The sequence below is a fragment of the Nicotiana tabacum genome, chromosome 8 (genome assembly GCF_000715075.1).
Source record: "Nicotiana tabacum cultivar K326 chromosome 8, ASM71507v2, whole genome shotgun sequence".
Classification (NCBI taxonomy): domain Eukaryota; kingdom Viridiplantae; phylum Streptophyta; class Magnoliopsida; order Solanales; family Solanaceae; genus Nicotiana; species Nicotiana tabacum.
Genome location: NC_134087.1, coordinates 140,490,823 through 140,505,558, shown reverse-complemented (window position 1 = coordinate 140,505,558; position 14,736 = coordinate 140,490,823). Strand labels below are relative to the sequence as shown.

General features: G+C 37.6%; 1 protein-coding gene across 1 annotated transcript; it reads left to right on the top strand.

Annotated features, from left to right (window-relative positions):
• The first annotated feature begins 6,591 nt into the window (after positions 1–6,591).
• Positions 6,592–7,404, top strand: LOC142163344 (uncharacterized). The gene has a single exon (XM_075220618.1). The coding sequence runs from the start codon at positions 6,592–6,594 to the stop codon at positions 7,402–7,404; it is 813 nt and encodes a 270-aa protein (XP_075076719.1).
• Positions 7,405–14,736: the final 7,332 nt, after the last annotated feature.

Below are 14,736 nucleotides of genomic sequence, written 5' to 3'. Positions count from 1 at the left end.
AAAAGTGGTTCACGTCGTGTCGCGACGTTAAATTAGGCGTTTGTTGGGAGGCAACCCAACTTTATTACTATCTTTTATTTTTGTTTAATTATTTTTGTAGTGTTATTTTATTTTGTAGGATTATGAGTATATGAAGAAAAGCCATTGGAAGTGTGCAAAATCTAGCTAGATGGTTGGAACTAGTGTGAGGTACCCGCACAAAGGAACACCCGTGGGAAAAGTCTGAGTACACCGTGAGCTGCTATTACTTTGGTCTTTGGCCTTTCAGGGAGTTTCTTGTCCATCCTTTTTATTTTTAGTTTATTTGTGCATATAGAGCATTGCACTTTTTTAACTGTGGGTGGGAGAATTCCTCTACATAATTAGTAGTAGTATGTTAATAAAAATGTTAATTATTATTTTATTTTTACTTTTTATTTTTGTTTTTGTAGTTGTGTATTATTTTAGTAGTAGTTTTAGTAGCTTAGTTTTTTAATTAAAAAAAAGTAGAAAAAATTATACTTTTCCCGACGATGGATCTCCTAGACAGTTTTCTTGAGGGATTAAAGTCTAAACATAAAATTGAAAAATAGAAACATACAAAAATATGTCTTTTAGTTTTTCATAGGTAGTAATAATCCCCTGTGGTTTTTCTTTGTGTCTTGGTTCTTTTTCATGGGATGTAGCTTGAAGCGGGTAGTAATTTTTTTTATTTTTAGAGTAGGATGTCGGAAATAAATGGAGGAAGAAAGATGAACCTAGGCACCTTTGACTTGTTTGATAGTACCATATTTAGGCTTTGGCATGTGTAGAATCTTTCTTATGTGTTGAAGTCGTTCATGTTGCCTTGTGTATTTAGATTGCATGTCTTGTGATGCCTATGTCTCGTTTTCTTGACTAATGTTCACTTTGTGCTAAATGCTTAATACCTTGTGGATTTATGGATACTTGCATTATTTGAGGGTTGAAATGAGACTGTTTTTAGTGATCCATGTGCCATGTGTGGTGAGATTTTTTTTGTATAGTCCATGTATTGTACTTGTGTCTAGAATTTGTCTGGTATTTGAGTCGAAGCGAAATTTTAGGTGATGCTCAGTTTGAGAAATATTTTTAGTCTTTCTTTGATATTTTTGAGCTTAGTGCTTATCACAAATAAAATTGATCCCTAGAAAACCCTTTTGAGTCTATAGACTTTTATTTGGACCCACATTACAAGCCTATACCCTTTTTGTTCTTAATTGACATTGTTTTGATCCTTTTACCTCTTAAAGCACTTTAATTATGAAATGAGCACTAAAAGAAGTAAGAAGAGACTAAGTGTGGGGTAGCTTTTGAGTGAAAACAATGAAAGGAAGAAAGGTGCACTTGATTTTGTAAAAGAATACGCCACTAATGGAAATTGCAAAAGAGAAAAAATAGTTTAAAAAAAGAGAGAGAAAAAAATATAGACGAATAAATATCTTTTTTTGCTAGTGGAGTGTAAATGAAGATAGTGCTTAAAAAAGAAATATTTTTGGGGGTGATATTATTTGTGAAATTGAAGTGGATTCAAGAATTTGTGCTTAAATTATCTGGTGATGTGTTAAAGTGCTTAGAAGGGTGAGCCACTATTTTCTAAATATATCATACTCGTCCCTTAGTCCACAATACAATCATGAAAAAGTCCTAATTGATTTTTGATTGAGTGAGCCTACATTAGTAGATTTACATTATGATCAAGCTTATAGTACCAATTGCATGCATGTGACTTCTTTATAAGAGCGAGCGATTTCTTTGATTTATGTGAGTCCTTAAACTATATTGAGCATGTAATTTGAAGGTGTGGATTCAAATTACTCTCTTGTTCTTATGTGAGGGCACATGGTTTCACGAGGGATAGGTAACCTTATTAGACTTCTCTATGATGTTGGGTGTTCAAGCCATGAGCGCACTGTGACATTGAGTCAATTTTTGAGGCTGGGATGGTTATGAGCATGTTATCTTTATTTGAATATTTTGAAAGTATTGCATAAGTAAAAGGGAGGCGTGTTTTGAATGGATATGCTAAGGTTTAATTATTGCTATCAATTATAGTCATTGATATAGTGTGCTTCAAAAGTGTTAAATATATTAAGTGCTCAAAGATAGTGTAAAGTGTTGGTTGACTCGAGGACGACCAACGTTTAAGTGTGGAGTAGTGATGTTTGGCTATAATTCTATATTTTTAGTGCATTGTTTACTTTATATTTTGGTGCTTTAATGCTAAATTGTACTATATTTGTGTTTAATTGTATTTATTTTATGTGTGGGTACTTTGGAGATGAAATTGAGAGAAAAGAAAAAATATTATGTGTATTTTATACACTACAAATAATAAGCTCATGAAGACATAATGATGGGTGAGAAAAAGAGAAAGAAGGAAAGCTTACCTAGAGAGATATGAAGCAGCAAAGTTAGGCAGCCAAAACAAGTCCCAACGTAGAAAAAGGAAAGGCCATGGGGAGAAGGGGACGGCCAAAACAACAGCTCGTCACTGTTGGAAGCTCTGTAAGTGCAAAGGTTATAGCTGAAACACTAGAAAGAGGTAGTACACAAAAGCTCGTAACACCGCCGGGAAATCAATTTTTGTCAAGTTCATTGATTGTAAATACACCATAGCTACCAAATGCAACAACAAAGCGATTAAACCTAAGTGGGATGTTAGTTGAGGAACACCACCAATCGACATCACTAAAATTATTAACTGGGGATAAAACCCAGGTGAATATGGGAGAAGCATCAAGTAGCAATCAAAGCAGATCTCAACAATATCATAAATACATTCAACATGCATCATCTAAGGATGGGAAAAAAGAGATTACAGTGGAAAATCAAGTAACTGACCAGCTTGGATCGTCTGGTAATAAAAGCAAATAGGTGGTGGGCAGTGAAATTGAAGACCGGGGAAAGCTTGAGACTAAGGCAACAAAAGCAGGAGGGCCTAATAGAACATGGGTTAATTTGTTTGCAGGCAATAGAGTAGCTGAGAATGGCATGATGTTGACATATATGGCACCAGACATTGTCAATGGCAAGGTAGTAGTGAAATTAGACAAAGAGGAGGTCGAGAAGGAAACTATAAAATGGAAGAATGCTCTGATTGTATACATTATCGGTGAGACACTTGGATATAATTACATGAAACAGTTTGTGGCTCACACCTGGTGCAATGTGATTGAACCAATTCTTTACCTCCATGAAGAAGGTTATTACATTGTGAAGTTCCAAAATATAGAAGATCTTCGGGAAGTTTTGTATGGAGGGCCTTATAGTATCAATAGCAGACCTATGATCTTAAAGTAATGGGCACCAGATTTTGATATATCAAATGATTTCCTAACAGAAATTCCTTTGTGGGTAACTTTTCCCAAATTGCCAATGAATTGTTGGGGATATAAATCACTTAGTAAAATGGCTAGTGCAATTGGTAAGCCTCTATTTGCAGATCAATGTACAGCTAACCAAACTAGAGTATCATATGCTAGGATCCTAATTGAGGTGAATGTTACTAAAGAAATTCCAAGCGAGATAACAATGGAGGATCCATCTGGAAGACATTTTCAGCAAGCCATTTTTTATGAGTGAAAACCAGAATATTGTGCTGAGTGCCTCAAACTTGGGCATGATTGCAGCAAGGCCAAGAAAGAAGTAACAACAGGGCAGGCACAAAGAGGCAGAAGACAAAGAAGAGTAATTCCAACTTGGATACCTAAGGGCACAATCACACAAAAGGAGAAAGAGGATACACAAGATCAGCCACAACCAAATACTGAAGAGAATAGAGGATCTCATCAAGCTCAAGAGTACAAGGGCCAGGCACAACATACACATGACACTAACCAGCAGGAGAATTGGCAATTAGCAAAGAAGGTGGTAGGGAGCCCAAAGAAAATAACAATGCTTACACAAGGAGGAACGCAACACAATGAGGCAATTGATGGAGGATATGCTATTACAATCATGAATGGATTTCATTCACTACAAGCTGTGAAAACTGAGACAGGAAAAGCCAAACCTCCTGATATAGGAGGGAAATCACAACATCAACAATGACTTGGTTAATTTGGAATGTTAGAGGATTGAATAAGAGATATAACCAAAAAGAAATAAAGTAGTATCTAAAAGAAAAATACATAAAAATAGTTGGGCTAGTGGAAACTAAAGTCAAGGAGAAGAATGATGGGGCTAAATCAAAATGTATTGCACCAGATTGGAAGATAATCAGCAACTACAACAATGCCTCCAATGGAAGAATTTGGATCCTGTGGGATGAGAAAGCATACAATGTGTAAGAAATTAAGAATGATGCTCAATTCATACACTGCTATATCACAGATACAAAAAGTACTTTTGCCTGCTATATGATAGTGGTGTATGGATACAATGCAATGGAGGAAAGGAAAGATATATGGAGAAGCTACAGAGTTTGGCACCTGGGAAACAACCATGGCTGATTAGTGAAGACTTCAATGCTATGCTAACTCCACAAGACAGAATTTCTAAAGTACCTATGACTCTAGCAGATATTCATGATTTTGTAGAATGGTACCATAATCTATATCTAACTGAAATCCCATGGAGAGGTGAATACTACACTTGGACAAACAAGCAACAAGGAGATGATAGAGTCAGAAGCAGGCTGGATCGAACATTTGGAAATGATTGCTGGATGATGCAACATGGTCATCTTACTGTCAATTTTGAAGATCCCTTTATTTCAGACCATACAACAATGTTGATCCCCATTACTCAGCCCACCACCAACATCAATGTAACCTTCAGAATTTTCAATGTTTGGGCTGATCACTCGGAATTTCCCCACATAGTGGCTGTAGGATGGAATCAAAATCACGTTAGGGGAAGAATGAAGAGTATCTGGTACAAGCTGAAAGAAATTAAACTAAGGTTCAAGCAACTGAATAAAGAGGAGTACAAAGGAGTTACAGAGAGAATTGATCAAGCAAGGAATAAGTTGAAGAGTATACAAGCGCAAATGCACAATCAGTATACTGATTCACTAGGTGACCAAGAAAGGGATTGCTTGCAACAGTTGGAATCCTGGTCCCTAATTGAGGAAAGCATTCTGCAGCAAAAAGCTCGAGCTAATTGGATTCAATTGGGAGATCCAAACAACAAATACTTCTCAGCAATCATGAAAGATAAGAAACAGAAGAAGCAGATCATTGAACTTAAATCACTAAGAGGAAGGAACCTTAATGAAGCTATTGATATCAAAGAGGAGTTGATGCAATTCTATAAAGCTCTAATGGGAACATCATCCAAACATCTTCCTGCAGTTAATAAAATGTTTATGAAAAAAGGGCCAACCTTGACTCATCAACAACAAGTGGAGTTGTGTGCCGAAGTGACACATACAGAGATATATACAGGATTATGCTCAATAGGCAATAAGAAGGCTCTTGGAATAGATGGCTACAATGTAGTTTTCTTCAAAAAGGCTTGGCCAATCATTAAGGAGGAGGTTGTAATGCAATTAAAGAGTTCTTCCGGACAGGTATTATGTATAAAGCAATTAACTGTACAACCATTACTCTGCTCCCCAAAGTACCTAATCCAGAAACAGTAAGAGAATACAGACATATTGCTTGCTGCACAATACTATACAAGCTGATTGCTAAGGTGTTAGCCAATAGAATGCAAATAGTGATGCCATGTATTATATTTGAAGCACAAGCAGGCTTTATTCCTGGAAGAAGAATCTCTGATAATATCATATTAGCTCATGAACTGGTGAAAGCTTATAATAGGAAACACATTTCCCCTAGGCGTATGATTAAAGTGGAATGATTAAAGTGGACATGATGAAAGCATATGACTCAGTTGAATGGGTATATATCGAACAGCTGATGGAGACCTTACAGTTCCCAAATAAGTTCATAAAATGGATCATGGCATGTGTGTCCTCTGTTTGCTACTCTATTTTGTTCAATGGTGAAGCAATGGAACCATTCCCAGCAGCAAAAGGCCTAAGACAAGGGGATCCAATATCACCTTACCTATTTGCTATAGCAATGGAGTATCTGAGTAGGCTATTGGGTAATCTCAAGAAGAACAAAAAGTTCAAATATCACCCTAGATGTGGGAAACTGGGCATAACTCATCTTAGCTTTGCGGATGACTTGTTACTATTTGCAAGGGGTGACTTAGACTCTGTACAGCAATTGCAAGAATGTTTTCTAACCTTTTCTGGTGCTTCAGGGTTACAGGCAAATACCTCTATGAGTGCAATATATTTTGGGGGTGTTACACCAAATATTCAAACAACCTTGTTACAGAGAACAGGGTATGCTCAAGGGGAGATGCTCTTCAGATACCTGGGGATTCCTTTGGATACAAAGAAGCTTACTTTGGTACAATGGTTACCTCTCATAGACAAGATCACAACAAAAATATCATCCTGGACAGCCAAGAAATTGTCATATGCTGGGAGAATTCAATTAGTGCAATCAGTATTATTTGGCATGCAAGCATATTGGGCCCAAATGTTCATATTACATGTCAAGGTAGTCAAATTGATTGAGGCATACTGTAGAAGTTATGTGTGGTCATAAGGGAATATCATCACAAAAAGGCATGTTGGCCTGGGAAAGAGTATGTCTACCTAAAGCAACTGGAGGATACAACATCACCAATATACAAGTGTCGTATAAAGCAGCAACAGCAAAGACATTCTGGGACATTGCACATAAGGCAGATAAAATGTGGATAAAATGGATTCATCTCTACTATATCAAAGGACAAAACATCTTCGAAATGAGAATACCAAACCAGACAAGCTGGATAGTAAAGAAGATATTGGGGGCAAGGGATGATATCAAGCAAATACAAAGGCCTACTGTACAGAAGAAAACTATTATCAGATACATCTACAATCAACTGCTAGGGGATCATCCTAAAGTTGAATGGAGGAGGTTGATATATCATAACAGAGCCAGACCTAAAGCTACCTTCACTCTATGGTTGCATTGTCATGGGAAACTTTCTACTACAGACAGACTTCGCAAATGGGGTATCAATGTGCAATCACTTTGTGTGCTGTGTCAAGTCTCAGATGAAAGCAGGGATCACCGCTTTGGGGAATGCAGTTTTTCAAGAGGATTGTGGAGCAGACTACTACAATGGCTGCAAATGCAAAGTCCACTAGGACAGGCATGGACTAATCTCTTCACATGGATAATGCAGAAGACTAAAGGGAGGACAACTACAGCAAAGATCATCAAAATGACATATACAGAGTTTCTACATGCAATATGGAAGGAAAGAAAAAACAGAATTTTCAAAGGAGAAACTAGAGATCAAGAGAGCATAGCTAGAGAGATAGCATGTGTAAGTAATATTAGAGGCACAAGTGATATAAGGAACCAACTACAAAAGTTGAGCTTTTAAAGATACAATCCATAGCCTAGCTTACATATATAGAATTAGACTGCTGGATAGAAGAACCAATAGGAGGTAGGAGTTAGATTGTTTGTTTTCTCAGAGAAGCTAGTTGTGCATAGCTATGCTTGATTTGTAATGACTTCACTGGTGATTAATATAATATTTTAATTACCAGAAAAAAAAATTAGTAATTTTTATGTTTCTTTATATGATTTGTTGTTTGTCTACCATGTCTATTTGGGGCTAAACTTCACATTCTAGGGTTGTGGTTCTTTCATAACTATTGTTATTCGGATATTGATTTTGATTTCTTAGTGTATCATATTGGTTTATTTATTCAATCTTGCACCTAATTATTTGATTGTTTGATTACCAATTGAATACTATCTACGAATATAGAATTGAACTTGAAAGTGTGAATTCTAGATTGCACATAGGATTGAGTAGAGCAAGTTCTTGAATCTGGATATTGGGGAACGGATTCGCAGTTAGGATAGACAATTACGTAATTGCCTTGCTTGATTGATGTACAGGAATTATAAATGTGTTATTGTTAGTTCTAATTTTATAGACATATAGGTGATAGGTTAGCTTGAATAAGCGAGTAAGAAATTGACAAATTCTTATGTGCAATATTAACCTTGTCAACCAATAAACTAGATGAATTAGTTAGTCAATTCAATTGAAAAATACAATAGGAATATTAGATAGTCCACAACCCTAGATTGTTTTCATTGCATGGATAACATAAAAATCTAATCTTCCTTTGTTTAGAGTTCGTTATTTATTTTCTTTTTAGTTTAATTACTTTAGCATCACTACTTTTGAGTTCAATTCTTATTTAGATAATTGGGATAGTTTAATTTAGTTAATAGTTGATAACAAGTCCTCTTGGGTTTTACACTCTATATTATCACTTTATTACTTGACAACCGCATATACTTGCCTGTGCGTTTGGCCGCAATAATACAGCCGCTTAAAGTCGGAGACTACGTACTGAAAGCCAAAACTCAAGCGAGCAATGATCCCTGAGAAGGAAAGCTGGGAACAAACTGGGATGGTCTGTACAAAATCACACTCCAAAGCGAACAAGGGTTCATTCCAGCTAGAGACAATTGAAGGAAAGCTACTACCAAACAACTGGAACATCAGCCACCTCAAATACTTCTACTTCTGAGAGAAAAAGCGTACCCCAATTCGTACTTTTTTCTCCCTCACTTGAGTTTTGTCCCATTTAGGTTTTCTCAATGAGGCTTTTAATGAGGCAGTGAAGGGAACACTTTGAGTCATAGTTGTCACACCTCTTTTTTACTACACCCCTTAAAGGGCATAATATAAGTGAGTTTTTCCAATTAAAGGACAATCGAAACGGGATTAATTATTTACAATTCAGAGTCGCCACTTGGGATATTTTATGGTGTCCCAAGTCACCAGTTTAAAATCCCGAATCGAGGAAAATTGACTCTATTTACGGTCTGCGAACATAGAAATTCGGGTAAGGAATTCTGTTAACCTGGGAGAAGGTGTTAGGCATTCCCGAGTTCCGTGGTTCTAGCACGGTCGCTTTGATCATACTTGGCTAATTAAAATTGTTTAATTACTGATTTTAGATCATATGTGCATTTACCCTTTACCGCTTTATAATTAAGAAAATTATCTTGAAACGAGTCACGCGTACGTGTACCCATTTATTTTGGCGCGTCAAAAATCGTGTCATGCGTACGTGTCCACAATTAATAACACTTTATTATTGTAAAAAAACTTTTGGCCGAAGTTGCGCGAACACATACTTTTTTTAAAAAAAAAGGAAATTGTAATTATGTTACGCAAACGTATACACAATCACGATAGTGTATTAAATGTGCCTAAAGCAAACTACGAACATTTGTCATTTTATATCTATATTGTGAAATTAACACGAGGGCCATGCATGATTAAATGGTAGATGGCATACCTCGGACTATATGAGCTAAATTAATTAATAGCCTATGAAAAACTATTTTATTATTAAGAAGGTTTGTCCGAAGTTGCGCGAACGCATATCCCAAATTGGTTTTTAGAATTGTAATCATGTCACGCGAACGTTTACAAAATCACAATTGTATTTTAAACGGCCCTAAAGGCTTTTCTACGAATATTCATCATTAGTGTCTAATTAGTATTTGTGAGGGCCATAGAAATTCAACTAAATGGCACACCTCGAATTCTAAGAATTCACATATCACTTAAAAGAATCTAATTAATAAAACTAAAGAGATTCTAATTGATGACTCGAATTCACGTAGAATTTAACAAGTACTATATCCCAGCCAATCGCTTAAGAATTGCTCCTACTCCAATGCCCAAATAAGGAAAGGATCGTATTCTTTATGAAGCGAAACAGGTCCAAGGGCAACACAATCCGTTTGCAAACGCATCCAAGCTCGGGCTCAAATGAGCCCAAATCTCGATAGAGGCAAAGGCGCCAAGGACATGGCCCATGTGCCTGAAGTAGGACTTTCAACAATTGGGCTAGTATTGAGCCCACTATTCAGACCCAAAACAATTACAGATTCGGCCAACCAAATAAGAATAAACAGGCACAAATTTAAACTGATCAATTCTTCTGAATTTTTACTTTTTTTATCATCGAAACACTAGCTAACTGGCTCATCATTCTGCCTTTGCACTTATACAGGTTTGCACGTAAATTAGATGGCACATTCATTATCTGGGTCAGTTGTAAGCTCACCTTCCAAAACCCCATTGATGATACCAAAACCACTTGGAGTACAAACCCAACAAGGTCATTAGATCAACATTTTTACTTCTGCGTTTTTTTTCCACTCGAACTCAAATAGACTAACTGAGTATTCTGAATTTCAAATACTAATTTTTAAAAAAAATCTCATGCCCTTCAAGAGTAAATCAATGCATGCTTTTGCCCCTTTTTAAACACGACCTCTGCGCTGACTACTATTTAACAATTGAAACTCAAATAGGCATCTTTTCAATACTATTAAACCCCAGAAAACGAGCATACAAGTTACTTGGGCTTCAAAATCACCCAAATTTCAATCACATGGATTTGTTCCTTAAACAAATAAAGACAGAAGAAAGAGCTGAAAGCAAGCATGTGACTAATTCATGGGTATTTAACTACCAACTATCAATCTAAGCAGTACTGCAACCATTCAAGTCCATATATCAAGATACAATTACTAAATGAACTCAAAGCTTTTAGATTCCCTAATAATAACAGTCTGAATGGACATATGAACATATAACAAGACTCTGATGAACATGGAACTAGAATGTCCTAAGGCAAAAATGCCATGAAACAGGATAGCATCTTCATTCATTCCCACTTTAAACATTCCATTTGAGGTTGGATGAATACCTGTTTACAACGAATAGAACAAATGAAATGAGTTGGGGGAAAGATCACAGCAGCAGCAAAAAATAGTAATCAAACAGTAACAGCACCAGCAAAACTCAAACCCAACTTTAAAGGTCCAAAGCTTAATCCATGTTAACCCAGGTGCAGAAATGTGAAATTCTTCAGAAGTTTTAACTAATAAAGAGACTCAGAAGACAGAATTTGGGCTGATGTCAGCAAGGAACCGCAGGAAGTTCCATGTTATCAAAGAGAAGCAGCCGTTTATAATTTTCAGGATTTTTCTCTATTCAACCCCCTCCTTCAAAGGCAAGAATGATATGCCTTTATAGGCCAGGCCATAGGGCAAACTTCAAAATCACATATTCCCTTTCTACCCCCTTTAAAATTCTGGTTTTAGCTTAGGGATCCCTAAATTTATGACTTGTTACCCAAGTTAACCCATCAAAAGGTCTGAAATATCCCAGAACCCCTCCCTAGAAGCTTCTATTTCTTTTATCAAAGATTCCCCCCATGTCCTATTTCCTAAACTACCCTCAAATGGCCCTGAAATTACCCTGGATACCAACCTGGGTCAGACGGGTATAGGTTATGAACCCCAAATGGGCTCAATGTCTCAATGGACATGGCCTTAAATTCAAACCGAGCATGATTCTCTTGGAATGAGGTCCGTATTGACCTCGGAGCCCAAAGGTGACTCAAAACAAAGTCAGAAAAATTAACAAACCAAACAACCTGACAAATTAATGATTACAAACAAACGAGGAACTAATTAAGCTATGGAATTAAACTAAATGACCAAATTAATAGTTCTAACATGGCAGCAAATCAGAAACTAAAAGAGAAGAACATAGCAGAAGGGTCACATAAATGATTTTGAAAAACAAAACAAGCAGAAAAGAATGGGACTCACCGACCAGACTTGAAATCCAAACTGGAGCATTGGTTTGACCCAAGATAATGGCAAACGTTTGTTCTTATTGAAAAACAAATGAGTGTCACTATTTTGTGCCAAAACCAAACCAAACAACCCAAAATTCCTAAACGATTCGCATGCACGACCACATCTTGAGGCTCCTAGGGCTCGATTTTTGATTTGAAATTCGAGGGACTATAGGGATGTTTGAGGGAATCTAAGTGGGGATTTAGGGTGAAGGAGAGATGGGGTTCATGGGTGTGATTTTGGGAGTGGTTGGAGGTGGCGCCGCCGGTTGAGGCGGTGGAAAAATAGGGCGGCGGATTAGGGTTTGGAGCTTCTGAGCCAGATTCGAGAAATTCAGGCGTGATTTGAGGGAAAAGGGGTGTGGATTTGGAATGAAGAGAAGGAGAGGGAGCTAGGGTGTAAATTTGGTGGCCATCGGAGACCTACCGCCGCCGTAGGGAGATTTCCAGCGGCGGTGCACGGTGGGATTATGTTGGGGTTTTTTAGAGTGTTGGAGATGACGAGGGGGGGTCTGAGTGGTTCAGACATTTTTATATGGGGGGAAGGGGCCAGTTCTGGTCTATTGGATCCAGGCACGATCAACGGCTCAGATCAAACTTTAACGAAACGACGCTGTTTGGTTTGGGGGAACCGGACCGGGTTGGACACGGGTTTGGGCTGGGTACAGGGTATTTCAGACGGGTTTCATATTGGAAGATTTAGGCCTGGGAGTTTAGTTTGAAAACTGGCCCAACCCTTTTCATCTATTAGTCAAAACAAAATTAATTCCAAACTCTTTTCCTTTTTCCTTTTTTCCCTTTTTTCGAAATTTAATTAAAGTCAAAATTAATTCCTAGAACTAAAAAAACTAATTAAACCTAAAATTATAATTAACACAATTAATTAAAAACAAGTTAACAAAAGAAAGCTACTCAAAATCAAAGCTACAATTAAAAGTGCAAATTAAACTAATTTTGTGTTTTTTCCATTTTATGCAACAATTAATTTTTTAATTAATCCTAAAATGTAAAATTAAACTTAAATGCAAATGCAACGTATCTTTGTATTTTTCACTAGTTAAATGCACAAACAACATGCGAACAATTAACAGCAAATGCCACAAAAATTCACAAAATTGCAAACACTAAAAGAAATTATTTTGTTTTGAATTTGTTGGAATAATTCATATAGGACAAAAATCACGTGCTCACAGTTGCCCCTCTTTGCCCGGAAACACGAAGAGTTTTCGTACAAAGATAAAGTGAGCGGATACAAGCGATTTTTGCCCGTTTGAATACTCCGTGGGAAGCATTTTTTGAAAGATTTGACCGCACCCTGCTTCCGAGGTTACCTACATATCCTTGGCTTAAAAGGAATCAGGTCAGTGTAGTTCAGGAATGTTTTGTAGCTGGGAATACCATGAAGCTGGATTTTCATTGTTGTTGATGTTGCTTCTACTACTCACTAAACCCCTTATTACACCATGTCAAAAATAAAAGAAGCTAGACTAGACTATGATCTATGATTTACAAAAATCTTATCTATCTCTTCAACTTGCTCTTGTGGTTCTTGTTGCCTTGTTGACTTATATTCTCCTGGTGAAATCCATTTGTTACCGCCTTGAATTGTAATCTGAGATGTTTTCTCTTTCTCCAGGCGGGCTCCTGACTTCCAACTTGAATGTATTCCCATGCTATCTGGGCGGTCCCCTGACTTCGGAACGTGAATGTATTCCCATGCTATCCAGGCGGGCTCCTGACTTCAGCAAAATAGACAAAAACAAAGTAAATTTTCTGCCCCAGTCTGGGTATGTGGGCCCATGTGTAAGTGTAAAACGAATCACCTTGCCGAATACCAAAGAATTTTGGAAACCAAAACTTGAATTGTACTCCCTTGTTCTCCAGGCGGGCTCTTGACTTCAAAACGTGAAAGTATTCCTTGCTTTCCAAGCGGGCTCCTGACTTTAACTTGAAAGTATTCCCTGCTCTTCAGGCGGGCTCCTGACTTCAACTTAAACGAACTCCCTGCTCTCCAGGCGGGCTCCTGACTTCAACTTGAAACGTATTCCCTGCTCTCCAGGCGGGCTCCTGATTGCTAAACTTGAATGTATTCTCTGCTCTCCAGGCGGGCTCCTGATTTCATCTTGAAAGTATTCCCTTGTTTTTCAGGCGGGCTCCTGACTGTTAAACTTGAATGTATTCCCTGCTCTCCAGGCGGGCTCCAGACTTCAACTTGAAATGTATTCCCTGCTCTCCAGGCGGGCTCCTGACCTCAGCAAAACAGATCAAGCAAAGAAAATTTCTTTTCCCTTACAGAGAGTTCCTCCGGAACAAACGAATTTTCTGTCGCTGTTTCAATCAAAGAAAATTTTGTCAGTTTAAAATGGTGGTTAGCTGATGGCATTCTTGCTGAAAATCTTTTCGCTACATTGTTTTGTTCTGACTGGCTTCCCCCGAACTGGCCCTGAACCATTTTGACTTTCTGACTGACTTTCAAACCCCATGACCTTTGACGAACCGAGTGTTCTATACCCATGCTGTTGTTTTGCCTCTGACCCCTTTATCTGAACCTTTGCATCTCCCATGACATTACTAAACTATTCCACCGATAAAACTTCTGGTGATCCCCTATATCCCACCTTACATCATGCTGTCTTTGGTACGCTGACCAAACCATGCTTTGCAAATTTAGAAGTTGGTAGTGAGCTTTAAAATTCTTTTTCACTTGCTTTGAAAAAGACTGACATTGAAACATCTTAGACAAAAAATACGAAATGCAATGACTGTGCGGGTTAGGGATAAGGAGAATCCAAAACCAGATGACTGCTACAAGGGGAAAAAGAAAAAGAAACTTATCTGAGTGGAACAGCTGGTACCAATGATCATGACATGCATTTCGGATTAATCGGCCCAATCTGTCCAACCAATCAACTTTCAGTTGTCGTACTTTGTTGCCTCAGAATTTCCATGACCTGATTACTTTACCCAAACTTTGACCTTGTTCATCCTGCGGTGCCTTGAAGCAGTTTTCCACCAATAGA